The sequence below is a fragment of the Balaenoptera musculus genome, chromosome 8 (genome assembly GCF_009873245.2).
Source record: "Balaenoptera musculus isolate JJ_BM4_2016_0621 chromosome 8, mBalMus1.pri.v3, whole genome shotgun sequence".
Taxonomy (NCBI): domain Eukaryota; kingdom Metazoa; phylum Chordata; class Mammalia; order Artiodactyla; family Balaenopteridae; genus Balaenoptera; species Balaenoptera musculus.
The window spans coordinates 65,656,279-65,670,172 of record NC_045792.1 but is presented as its reverse complement, the minus strand read 5'-3'; the positions used below and the strand labels follow the sequence as shown (position 1 = coordinate 65,670,172).

The 13,894-nt window shown below is 38.5% G+C and overlaps 1 protein-coding gene across 3 annotated transcripts in view; it reads right to left on the bottom strand.

The window, feature by feature from the left end:
• The window catches only part of LOC118899967 (F-actin-monooxygenase MICAL2), a 223,234-nt gene that overhangs the window by 11,312 nt on the left and 198,028 nt on the right, over positions 1-13,894 (bottom strand). For 2 of the 3 annotated variants that reach the window (XM_036862052.1, XM_036862053.1), the window contains one exon: positions 543-645. In XM_036862052.1, the coding sequence (XP_036717947.1) occupies positions 543-645 (103 nt within the window). The remainder of the gene's footprint in view (positions 1-542; positions 646-13,894) is intronic. The other variant, XM_036862051.1, reaches the window with a different exon arrangement.

Here is a 13,894-nt window from a genome sequence, read left to right as displayed (position 1 = left end):
TCCCTCCAGAATGGTGACAGGTAGAATGACCTTCAACATTTTCAGAGTAAGATCCATCTCTACTTTCCGATCTCCCAGCCAGACTGCAACCTCTCATTCAGAGGACAGCCAGACCGATCTCCACCTTCAATCCATTAAAGCCACAAGGAAGTGGTCAGGCGATTTCAGCAAGCCCTTTCCATGATTCACACACAGAAGCCAGACACATGCTTCCCCATTGCAGATGTGTGACTGCAAGTGGGTCCCCCCTGGTGTGGGGGACAGGGATGGATTGAAAGTGTCTTATCCAAATACCCTCCAGCTCCAGACCCATTACCTGAAATCATTTTAGCCATAGGACTCCACAGCAGAGAACAGACAATTGAAGATTCTCTGCACTAATGCCAGCATGATATGCAAGACATCAAATGTCAATTTGTCTCAATCACAATTCTGTATGCACAAGAAGAAAAAATCCTGAGACTTCAACCTAGGAGGGTGGGCCACCCCACTCCCGCCCCTTTGCTTTTAGGCCTCACTGTTATCTGTGTTGCCTTACTTACATGATCAGTAACTCCGACTCATATCGCATTAATTTATTCTTCTCCAGAACCAGCTTAAACCATTCCTGCAAAAGCTGTGCTTCATCCTGTGTGCCTGAATCTGCTTAAGAAATCAACGGCAAATGGGTTAGATTGGCATTTCTCTTCCCATGATCAAACTGCTTTGGAGCTACTTTAGGGGGCCATGTTTGTAGCAAAAAGGGCTCTGCAGGCGCAGCCCCCTGACGGTCTGTTGATGCCTCGAGATCATGGGCGTGATAAATAAAACCCACCTGTGCATGCTCTGGGGGAGGTCCTCCTGGACATTTAGGGCATGAAAACTTCAGCTCCATGGGCCATATACCCTTGACAATGGCCTACCACTAATGATCCCTCTCCTGCCTATTTGTATGTCCTCCATAAAACTTCTATACAGGGCTTCCCTGGTGGTGCAGTGGTTAAGAATCTGCCTGCCAGTGCAGGGGACACGGGTTTGATCCCTGGTCCGGGAAGATCCCACATGCCGCGGAGCAGCTAAGCCCGTGAGCCACAACTACTGAGCCTGTGCTCTAGAGCCCACGAGCCACCACTACTGAGCCCACGTGCCACAGCTACTGAAGGCCGTGCGCCTAGAGCCCGTGCTCCGCAACAAGAGAAGCCACCACAATGAGAAACCTGCTCACCGCAACGAAGAATAGCCCCCGCTCACCGCAACTAGAGAAAGTCCGTGTGCAGCAATGAAGACCCAATGTAGCCAGAAACAATATATAAATAAAATAAAATAATAAAATAAATAAATTTATTAAAAAAAAGAAAACTTCTATACATTTGTGCATCACATCCTCCATCGAAGAAAACCCTAGTAACCCTGATGGTTACTATCTCCTTCTCTTCTTCTGAATCAAATGCCTACTGATTGTCCAGGTGGGGTGTGGCTCCCGTTATGGGGCAGGGAAGCTCACACTTCATTTAGTCACAGAGGAGCAGTAATTGGCATTTTGATTTTTTGCACAAAGCCAAATGATGGGGGAGAAAAAGGTATTAGCTTTGAATCTCGTAGGGAAAAAGTTATATCCGTTCACTCTTATAACTTAGATTATGACCTTTCTTCCTTTATTAAACAGAAGAATAACCATGAGAAAATTGACCCTGCTTTGAGATATTCAGTGTTAGATGCTAAATGTTTAGATAATAAAATGCTAAAATCTGGGCATGTTTGAGAAGCAGCAACGTGGGGCGGCTTTCTAGTATTTCACCCTGAAATGGGAACACAGGCTGTGTTGCAAAGCTCATGGCCATTCTCGAAGGATTTATCCTGAAGGGTCCCGTAGGTGGAGAGGAAAACAGGGCAGACAGAAGATGTGACCTTGGGCAAGTAGTTTAACCTCTCAGAACCTCTGCTTCTTCATGGGGTAAACTGAACAAGAAGACACACAAGTAATAGAATAATAATAATGAGCTGCTGTTTATAATTCAGGGTTACGTGCCAGTCGATGGGCTAAGTACCTTATATTCAACACCTCATTGAGTCCTCACAACAAACTCACCAGTAGGTTCTCTTATTATCACCACTTGATGGTTGAAGAAACAGAGGTTTAAAAGATTAGAATAACTTGCCCAAGCTCACATTTAGTAAGTAGCAGAGCTAGGGCTTGAGTTCAAGGAAGCCTTATCCTAAGCCCATACTCTTCACTGCTTGTATACCCCTCCCCCATCCTCATCCCTCCCTCCCTCCCTTAGGCCTGTAAGGTAAATAATGCTCCTAGCACATTGCCTTGCACACAGCAAAGTCATCCATAAAAATGAGTACCCTTTCTCCCTGTCTCCTTGAACACTCTTTTATTGATATGGAAACTGGGGTCCAGAGCAATTGATATGAAATGTCCCAAATTATATATTTAGTTAATGTGCAAACTGATGCTACAATGCAGAACTTCTGATGAATTCATACATCCATTCATCCATCCATTCAGTAACACCTATTTATGGAATAGGTGTCAGGTATTGCCTTAGGTACTGGGGATACAGTGATAGATAATGCAACATATCACAAGAATTTTGGAGATAGTAAGGCATAGTGCCTGCTGAAAAGGGTATTGTTAGATAATCTTTTGGATCAGATGGACCAAAAAGCTAAAATAAAGTAGAATATTAGAAAACTGTCACCACAACAAAGTATCAAAAAAGGACTGGGAATACAGAGAAGGGAGGCTTTTCCTGGTCAGGGTGTGAGGGTGGGCTTCCTGGGAGGAGGTGATGTCTGAACTGGGACGTTGAAGAATGGATAATACTTTGAGAGGAAATAATGAGGGTGGGAGAGGATATTCCAAGAAGAGGGAACAATATGAGCAAAGACTAGGGGATAGGATAGAAGATGGTGGAGACAGAGATCGGGAAGGGCTAAGGGGACATGGAGGGGAGGACGATGAGACCTTGGAGTGTATGAAAATCTACATATAATAGAGGCCCCTTAGCCATGCTAAGGCTCTTGTACTTAATGCTGTAGATACAAAGGGACACTGAAGGTGGTTGAGTAGGAGAATGATACCTGGAGTTTCATGCAGGAAGGATTAAAAGGGGGAGAGAAATAAATAAGATGTTACAGAGCACCAAGTTGAGCTTCCTGTGCTTTATAGCTTGTTCCCACTAGCTATCTATTTTACGAATGGTAGTGTATATATGTCCAACCTGATCTCCCAATTCGTCCCACCCTCCCCTTCCCCCTCTGTGTCCACATGTCCATTCTCTACCATCTACGTCTCTAGTCCTGTCATGCAAATAGGTTCATCTGTACCATTTTTCTAAATTCCACATATATGCATTAATATACGGTATTTGTTTTTCTCTTTCTGGCTTACTTAACTCTGTATGACAGACTCTAGGTCCATCCACATCTCTACAAATGACCCAATTTCATTCTTTTTTATGGCTGAGTAACATTCCATTGTATATATTTACCACATCTTCTTCATCCATTCATCTGTTGTTGGACATTTAGGTTGTTTCCATGTCCCGGCTACTGTAAATAGTGCTGCAATGAACACTGGGGCACGTGTATCCTTTTGAATTATGGTTTTCTCAGGGTATATGCCCAGTAGTGGGATTGTTGGGTCATATGGTAGTTCTATTTTTAGTTTTTTAAGGAACCTCCATACTGTTCTCCACGGTGGCTGTATCAATCTACATTCCCACCAACAGTGCAAAAAGGTTCCCTTCTCTCCATACCCTCTCCAGCATTTATTGTGTGTAGATTTTTTGATGATGGCCATTCTGACTGGTGTGAGGTGATACCTCATTGTAGTTTTGATTTGCATTTCTCTAATAATTAGTGATGTTGAGCATCTTTTCATGTGCCTCTTGGCCATCTGTATGTCTTCTTTGGTGAAATGTCTATTTAGGTCTTCTGCCCATTTTTAAATTGGGTTGTTTGTTTTTTTAATATTGAACTCCATGAGCCATTTGTATATTTTGGAGATTAGTCCTTTGTCCGTTGCTTCATTTGCAAATATTTTCTCCCATTCTGAAGGTTGTCTTTTCATCTTGTTTATGGTTTCCTTTGCTGTGCAAAAGCTTTTAAGTTTCATTAGGTCCCATTTGTTCATTTTTGTTTTTATTTTCATTTTTCTACGAGGTGGGTCAAAAAAGATCTTGCTGTGGTTTATGTCAAAGAGTGTTTTTCCTATGTTTTCCTCTAAGAGTTTTATAGTGTCTGGTCTTACATTTAGGTCTTTAATCCATTTTGAGTCTATTTTTGTGTATGGTGTTAGGTAGTGTTCTAATTTCATTCTTTTACATGTAGCCATCCAGTTTTCCCAGCACCACTTATTGAAGAGGCTGCCTTTTCTCCATTGTAAGTTCTTGCCTCCTTATAGATAGCTAGCGGGAATAAGCTATAAAGCACAGGAAGCTCAGCTTGGTGCTCTGTGATGATCTAGATGGGTGGGATGGGGGTGGGGGGTGGGAGGGAGGTCCAAGAGGGAGGGGATATATGTATACATATAGCTGATTCACTTCATTGTACAGCAGAAACTAACACAACATTGTAAAGCAATTATACTCCAATAAAAAAAAGAAAGAAATAAGATGTTATTCTTTCTTAGGTTTCTTGAATGAATGAATGGATGGATGAATGGACTAACTTATAAACCTGTTGAGTACCAACATCTTCTGAGCATTGTTTGTGGTGCTGAGGGACAGGGATGAATAAGTACTGGTTCCAGCTGTTCAGGAAACTGGGAGCTTGCAGTCCAGTAGGAAAACCAACACTGCACAGGCAAATAGGATACAATGTGCCCCCTGCCATGCAACACAGGAGGGAAGCAATTCATCTTGTGTGGAGGAAGTGGGGAAACCTCAGAGAGGAGGCAGTAGGTGAGCTCAGCTTAAGTGGATGAGTGAGAGGCAGGAGGAGGTGAAGAACAAGGCATTCCAGGGCATAGTTGCTGAATGAAAGAATGAAGTATATAGACTGGAGATCATATATAACATAGAAATTAAGAGCGTATACTTTAAACTCAGGCTTGGGATCAAACTTCCATTCTTTGACTCATCACTGTGTGGGTTTAAGCTCTTAATAGCCTCCCTGAGCCTCAGTCTCCTCATTTGTTATAAAGATGCAGTGGGATCATGCACACAAAGACCTTAGCCCAGCCCTGCCACTTAGTATAAGCTCAATAAATGGTAACGGTCATTATTCAAATCATATACATGATGGGAGAACACTTAGGGGTCATCTCTCCCAGCCATGGAGGCACATAGGAATTCCCTCTACCTCCCTCCCACCCCAGATTCTACTATAATTCTCCAAGGATGGTAGAATTCCCTGCTGTCCAAGAAGCCCACTGCAGGGCTGTGTACTCTTAAGTATTGAAAACTTCCTTCTATTGCTCTTTGATGGGTTGGCTGCAAGCCAATGAGTCCAGTTGTGTCCTCTCAAGGAAAACAGAGAACAGTAACTCTATATTTTCATGAAAGACATTCAGATATTTGAAGGCAGGTCTCATGATACACTGAAGTGTTCTTATTTCAGAGTCAGTACCTCCAGGTCATTTATCATTTTGTCATAAAAGAGCTACTCACCTCTGTTTGCCCTCTAATTTCCCAGGACACATCTTAAGGAGAGTCCGGAATCAAACAACCCAGAGCGGAGAGACACCCTTGCACCTTCACCCTGTGCCCTGGGATTGCAGAAGTCCTTTTAGCAGCAGTGTCTTCACCTGGCTCTTCCTAACTTGCAATCGAATCTGGTCTTTCCACACCAGGGGTGGTGAAGTCTGATGACTTTATGTTCTACTTGTGCAACTGATCTTTTTCTAGACCTAATTCAAGACTTTATTTGTGTCTTGTTAATTATCATCTTGTTTGTTTTGTTCCATCAAGGGGAAATCTTTGGGCTATTTTCTCCATCTGACACATTTCTCCTAGATTTGGGATTTCTGTGGAATCGATAAAAAAGGGCATCCTGTACCTTTACGCTATATTGAAAAACAAAACATCAGATAGGACTAGACCAAGAACAGAGCCATCTAGCCCATTAGAGACCTTTGGGTGAGACTATTCTATAAACTTTAAATGCATGGCACCCAACCGGTACCAACCAGTCCACATTTCTGTATCTTGTCCACTAGGCTCTCATAAGAAACTTTAATAACAAAATAATTTCCTGAAACCAACCTTCACAAAGCCTGCTTTGTCCATTGGCATGACAAACCTCACAACACCACCCAGAAAAGGAAATGAAATTTGTTTTCCAAAGCTTCTAAGTAAACACCAGTGATTCCTTAGTAATCTCTAAATTTCTTTCTCAATATTCACAATTTCTTTAACCATCCTTTCTAGAATTTTGACAAGGATCAGAACTCATGTTTCTTTCTCATGTGAAAAGTAGAAAATGTACTCATCTCTAGTTTTTTGGTCCTGGAATTCTTCCTGAGTCTTCAAAGACTGAGGTATATCTGCAACTTATTTCAACACCAGGGGGTTAACTCAGTCAATCAACAAATTCTGATTTCGTAAGGCCACATCAAAGACATCACTCTCTGTATGTACGTATCATCTTTCACCCGGGCTTAGAAACCTGAATTCATTGCTCTCCCATTTTTCTCACCTATTCAGATTCAATTTCCTCATCTAGATATTTGCTTAACATTTCTAGATTGAGGACCATTTTCCTTGGTTAAGAAAACAAAAGCGGAGAGTAGAAAACCCTGCCTCTCCCCAGTCATGTAACATTATACCATCTGCTTCAGTGCTGGGTCTATCCTTGCCTTGTTTTTAATCCAAAAGAAACAGCACTGTTTTGCTGTCTTTAGAGTATTTTTTGTTGTTGCCTTTCAGATTCAGCCTCTTTGCTACATTATACCTACAGGTTCAAGCCAGACTTTTATCCTGCCTTCCATGTCCCTTCTTCAATCTTTCTTGTGTGTCCTTCTAAAATCTGGTCCCTCAGAGAGTTCCCTGTGCAGCCTCATTGATTTGTACTGATGCTGTACTAAACAAACACAGGTTGAACTGAATCAATCAATTTAATTTACTTTTTTGAGTGGAATAATTTTCAACTTTATAGCCTACAGTTTATTTTTTAGACTCTTCCTTTCCTCAGTAGTCAAAATCACTTTTGGGGATCTTTGAACATGGAATCAAGTGCAGATTTCTACGGAATCTGCTTTCCCAAAGCATTGGGTGCAGGCAGATTGTGCCTAGCCCAGGCTTGCCTTGCTCTCAACCTCAGCAATGTACTGAGATTTCCATCACCTCACTGCTACCCACCAGAGAGCTTCCTTGCAGGTCCTAATGAACTCTCAAGCAGCATTGCCCCTCACCGTAGATGCAGTAGAGTGTAGTGGCAGAGGGCATGGGCTTTGAGATCGATCAGACCTTCTCTCCCACTTACAACTGTGTGACCTTGATCAAGTAACCTCACATCTCTCTGCCTCAGTCTCCTCTCTTGAAAAATGGGAGTGATCATAGTCTCTGCCTCCTAAATCGGTTATGAAGATTAAATGAGATGATGCATGCAAAATGCTGAGCATGGTGCCTGGTACATAGTAAACATTCAGTAAACTGTACCATTGTCATTACCACGCTGTTGTTTCTTCCAGTGTCTAGTTCTATAGTTCCAATGTGGAGTATTTGCTGTATATCTTTAAACCTCAACTAGAGTGTAATCCCTGACTTGATTACATATGGCTTAACTTTATCTGGTAACTTCACTTGAGATTAATAAAAGCTCTTAAATAATTATATATATTTTTTGTCTCCATGTAAACGGAAGGGTCATATGGCTGGCTGGATCGTCAGCACTTGCTTGGGAAGAAGACTAGAGACTCTGTGCCTATACAGACTGTGTACTCAACCATGTCTCCAGCTGGTCCCATGGCTGCTGGTGAACTGCAAGCCCTTCCAGGGCAGGGATGTGACTGCTACATCTGGGAACCAGGATGCAGCTAGAATGGCACGGCCGGAAGGCGAGCAGCCTCTGGCTGTGAATAGAATAGCCCAGTTACCTAACCCTCACTGCCACCCCTGCTTGTGACCACAGTCGACTGGTTCTTCCTTTGCTCCTGTGCCCTCACATCATGCTCTTTCCTAGACAAAATGCAAGGATTCCACTTGCTTAAGTGAAATAAAGTAGTCAAAACTCAACACAAAACAACTTGTTATTAATGGAGTCATATAAATCAACCCACTTGTCCCTAAGTGAGCTCTCAAAAAAGCAAAGCAAACTTTGTCACTCCCTACTGAAATTCTTCTATAACCCCCCATAATCAAGTTCAAATCACCTAGCCTGACAGCACTTAGTCCCTGCTTACATTAGAGGGACTGGCACTTAATGGTCCATAACTTTTTTCTCAATGGAGAATAACAGACTAAATGAACAATCTGTTCTTTAAAGTCGTGGCTTTTTAACCATTTCCTTTTGTCGGTAACGCTGAATGCTTCTCTGCGTATTGGTGTGTGGTTTTTCCATGTTGGGTCTTGTTTTGCTCTCTGGTTCAGAACTATCTAATTCTTTAGACATGATTTCCTGCCCCCTTAGAATCTGTGAGAAGTCCTAATTTGGTTTTTGCTGCAATTCTCTCAACGCCCTCAACACCCTCAGTGATGTTCTGGAGCATGAGCCGGCAGTAGAGTGATTACAGCCAGAATCCTCAGTAGCTGTGTGCAAGCATCTCCCTCAGATTGGCTGGGTTTCAGCCCCTGCCTCTTGTTCTCTGGCCTCTGGTCGGCTCTTAGCTCCTGTGCTCATCCACAGGCCTATTTCATTTAAGTCTCTAGCCAGGCCTTCTGTACCCAGTGCTCTGGGTACATTGACTTCCCGCAGGCTCCTTACACGTGATGGTGATAATCTAGAAAGCTGCACTGGGGGTCTGGCCTGATTCAGTCTTGGCAAAGCCAGGATGCTGGAAGGTAGCTCATGACCCCATTCTGGGAGCCAGAGGCTGCAGCTGAAAAACAAAAATTCTAGTCTTTCCTTTATTAAACGGCTTTTTGTTTTGTTTTGCTTTTAGCTACATATCTATTCATCATAAAGTTTTTCTTGCTTTTGAATTTTATTGAAATGATATCATACTATATGTGGTCTCTGCAACTTGCTCGTTTTAAATTCTTTCTATATGTTTCTAAAATGCCTCTATGCTGCTCATTCATTTTCACTGCTGTATACGTAATATTCAGTTGTATGTGCCACAGTTAACTGTTCTACAATTTATCCATTTTCCTGTTAATGGATCTCTAGGTTGTTCTTAGCGGTTTGCTACTATGAATGATGCTGCTATGAACATTCTTGTATATGTCTTCTGATCCATGTGGGCAAGAGTTTCTCTGGAATATATACTTAGGAATGAAATTCTTGAGTAGTAGGGTATGCGAATGTTCAGCTTTACAGCATAAAGCCAAATTGTTTTCCAAAGAGTTGTGGCTGTTTACACTCCCACTAACGTTGAATAAGAGCTCCCTTTGTTCCTCACCCTTGCCAAATACTTAGTATTAGATTTTATAAGTTTTGGTAATTTAATAGTTTAAAATAGTTTCTCACTGTAGTCTTAATTTGCATTTTCCTAATCACTAATGAGTATTCTTCTGTGAAATGTATATTTATGCCATTTGTCTATTTTTATATGGAGTTATTTGCCTGTCTCTTACTGATCTTTAAGAGTTCTTTACATATTCTGGAATACTGAAAACTTGTTATATTTGTTACAAATATATTTTCCAAATTAGTGGCTTTTCTTTTTTGGTTATATTTGTTGCGAATGTATTTTCCAAATTAGTGGCTTATCTTTTCCTTTCCTTTATGGTGTCTATAGACTACCAAATTGAGGTCAAAAAGATTCTTAACTTTTCAAGTGTCATTTTCATATTAAAGTCTTTAATTTTTATGACATTGATTACATTTGTTGCAAATATATTTTCCAAATTATATGGTTAAAGATAAGGTTCAATTTCATTTTTTTCCTATATGGAAAACCAGTTGTCCCAGAATCACTTACTTCCTGTGAACTGCAGTGATACTGCTGGCTTATATCAAGTTTTCATATATGTAAGATTATGTTTGGGTTTTTGTTTGTTTGTTTGTTTGTTTTTTAACGTTTTGGTCACGCCATGCAGCATGCTGGACCGTAGTTCCCTGACCAGAGATCGAACCCACGCCCCCTGCAGTGGAAGTGTGGAGTCCCAACCACTGGACCACAAGGGGAGTCTCATGTTTGGGTGTTTTGGTGGCTTTCAGTAAAGTATTAAAGTTGGCGCCATAAAGGTTGTGCACATTTTTTTTGTTAGATTTATTCCTAGGCACCTCATGTCTTTATGCTAATGTAAGCAATATCTTCTTTGTTATCTCATTTTTTAGAAACCAATGCTGAGATATGGAAATGCAATTGATTTTTCTACTTTGATCTTATTTCCAATTATATGATATAGGCTCTTATTATTTTTAAAAATTATCTGTACATTCCTTTGGGTTTGCATGTGGTTAATTCTATCATCTGGAAATGACAAAAGTTTGTTTCTTCCTTTCCAAACCTTGTGCCATTTTATCCTTGTCTTACTGTACTGGGTAGGGTCTCCTGTGCAATATTGAATAGAAGAGGTGATGGCAGGCATCCTCTTTTTTCACAGATTTTAAAAGAAATGCTTCTAATATTTTACCATTAAACAATGGTGTTTGCTACAGGGTTTTGGAAGATATCCTTCAAATTAAGAAAGTTCTGACCCAGCAATTTTACTTCTGGGTGTTTATCCTAAGAACACAAAAACACCAATTTGAAAAGATATATACAGCCTTATGTTCATTGCCGCATTATTTACAATAGACAAGATATGGAAACAACCTAAGTGTCCACTAATAGATGAATGCATAAAGAAAATGTGGTATATATACACAATGGAATATTACTTGAATATGAAATCCTGCTGTTTGTGACAACATGGATAGACCTTGAAGGTATTATGCTAAGTGAAATAAGTCACACAGAGAAGGATAAATACCATATGATTTCACTCATATGTGGAATTAAAAAAAAAAAAAGAACAAACAAAATAAAACAAAAACAAGGTCATAGATACAGAGATCAGAGTAGCATTTCCTGAGAGGAAGGGGTTAGGGGGTGGGTGAAATGGGTGAAGGGGATCAACTGTATGGTGATGGCTGGTAACTAGACTTGTGGTGGTAACAACTCTATAGTGTATATAGATGTCAAATTATAATGCTGTACACCAAAACTTATATAATAAAAAAAAATTAAGCTTCAAGAAGGCAAAATAAAAAGTTCTTTTTTTGCTAAGAGTTTTTATCCTAAATGAGTGTTGAATTTTGTCAAATGATATTTTCTTCTTCTATTGAAAAGCCCATATGGTTTTCCCTTTTAGTTTGTTAATATGATGATTGTTAAGTCACCCTTAGATTGCCAAATTTTAAAATTAATTGGATTAAATGTTCATTATATTCTTTTATCTTTTTGAATCTTTGTTTATCTGTGGTTGTGTCTGCCCTTTTCATTCCTAATTTATTTCTTCTCTCTTACTTTAAAAAACCAATTTAAGAGGATTGCCTTTAGTCTTTTATTAACTTTTCCAGTGAACCAACATTTGGCTTGCTTGATCCTCTCTGTTTTATCTTTATTCTCTATTTTATTTATAACTGCTCATATATTTATTATCTTCTTTCCTTAGGTTTATTTTGTTTTTCATTTTCTAAATGAAGTTAGACACTTAGCTCATTAATTTTAAGCCTCTCTTCTTTTCTAATAACAGTATTTAAGGCGATACCTCTAAGCACCATTTTCACTGCATCTCATGAGTTTTGATCTATGGTTTTCTTTTTCATATTTAGTACATTTTAAATTTCCAAGTATTTTTAAAAATATCAATTTGATTTTTTTTTCGATCCATGAGAAATGTATATTTTTACTTTCCAAATGCATAGTTTTAAAAAATACATATTGGGTACTGATTTCTAAGTTAATTACATTGTAGTATAGAATGTGGCCTGTATAATACGGCTTCTCTGGGATTTACTTTATGAACTAATATGGTCAATTTTTGTAAATCATCATGTAAACTTGAAAAAAATATACATTCTCTAATTTGGGGGTGCATGTCCATTAAATTAAACTTATTAAGTGCAATGTTCAAATTTATAGTAATGTTTTGTTTGACTCTCATTGAGAGATGTACTAAAACCTCCTGCCATGATAGTAGAAATTTCTCCCTGAAGTTTTATCATTGTTTTGTTTTATATATTTTGAGCCTGTTACAGTTAGTACATACAACATTTAAAACTGTCATATCATCTTGGTGAGTTGATCATTTTAAAATTATGTAGTGACCCTGTTTATTGCTAATCATGGTTTTGGTATTAAAGCAAGTATTAAAGGTATCTGCTTTTAATATAATTACCCTAGCTTTATTTTACTAGTATATACTTGCCAATTTTTTTTTTACTTTAAACCTTTTATTTATGTTTTATATGTGCCTGCTAAATAGCATATAATTGGGTATTGTTGTTTGTTAACTTTCACTACTATTATTGAGATATTTCGATTTGCTTCTACCATCTTTCTTTGTGCTTTTTATCTTTTTAAAAATGCTTTTAAATTTCTATTTAGAATTCAGTGGGGGGTTTTGTTTGGTTGATTATTTTTTCTTATTTTTTCTCCCTTTGTTTTCCCTAGCTGATTTGAAGTTATATATTTTTTTCTATTCTTTTCATAATTACACTTAAATTTTAAATAGGTAATTTTTAATACCCTAACAAAGTCTAAACTTAATCAGTATTTTAGAGTCCTTTTAGACAACATAAGGACCCTGGAACACTTCATTTCTAATCATTCAACTCCCGACGTATGTCCATTTTAGTCTGGTATTTTAGTTCTATCTTTGAAAAAAATCCATATTATTTTATACTGACAATGTTTATTTGTTTTACTTACATGTTTATAATATTTTGCATTCACCATTTCTTCCTGACTATTTCAGATTGTCCTCCTAGGTTTATCTATTTTTTTTCCCTTCAAGCATATTTGCTAGAATTTTGTTTGTAGATAGTTAAATCTTTTTTTTAAATTGAATGTTTCTTTATTGTGCACTTGCTCTTGAAATATAGTTTTTCTGGGTATACTGTTCTAGCTTGAAGGGGTTTTTTTTTTCAGCCTTTTGAAATTATTATTCCACTGTCTTCTAACATCCATTATTGCTGTTAAGAGGGCTGTTAGTAAAAATTTAGTTCCTTTCTTAAGTGAATTATTTTTTCTCTTTATCCATTTTAATATCTGTCTTTGGTATCCTACATTTTCACATCATTGTGCCTAGGTAAGTGTGGATTATTTTAAATTTATCCTGATTTCTTTATCTCGGGCTCCATGTATCTGTAGATTTATGCCTTTCATCCACTTTGGAAAAAATTAAAGCTAGCCCTTATAAACCATGCATTTGGTGCCAGACCCCGTTCTAAATGTAATTTGCTAATAAATCTAATTTTCTCAGTACCTCAGCCATTATCTCAGCCATTATCTCTTCAAATAATACTCAAACTTAATTTTCTCTATTCTCTCCTTCTGAGACTTCAATTAAACATATACCAGACCTTCTCATTCTATCCTCTACGTCTATAAGCTACTCTTTCCTTCTTTCCATCTCCTTCTATTCATGTGCTGCTTTCTGGTTGATTTCTTGAGATACATTGTCCAATTCACTAATTCTCTCTTCTGTTGTGTCTAAGCTACTGTTTAGTGTATTCGCTGAAGTTATAGCTTTAATGAATATAGTTTTCAGTTCTAAACTCTCTATTTATTTGATTTTTTTTTAAAATCTCCTATCATTAGTTTTTATTTGAAAAAATTTAAACCTAAAGGATTAAGCATTATATTTAGTTG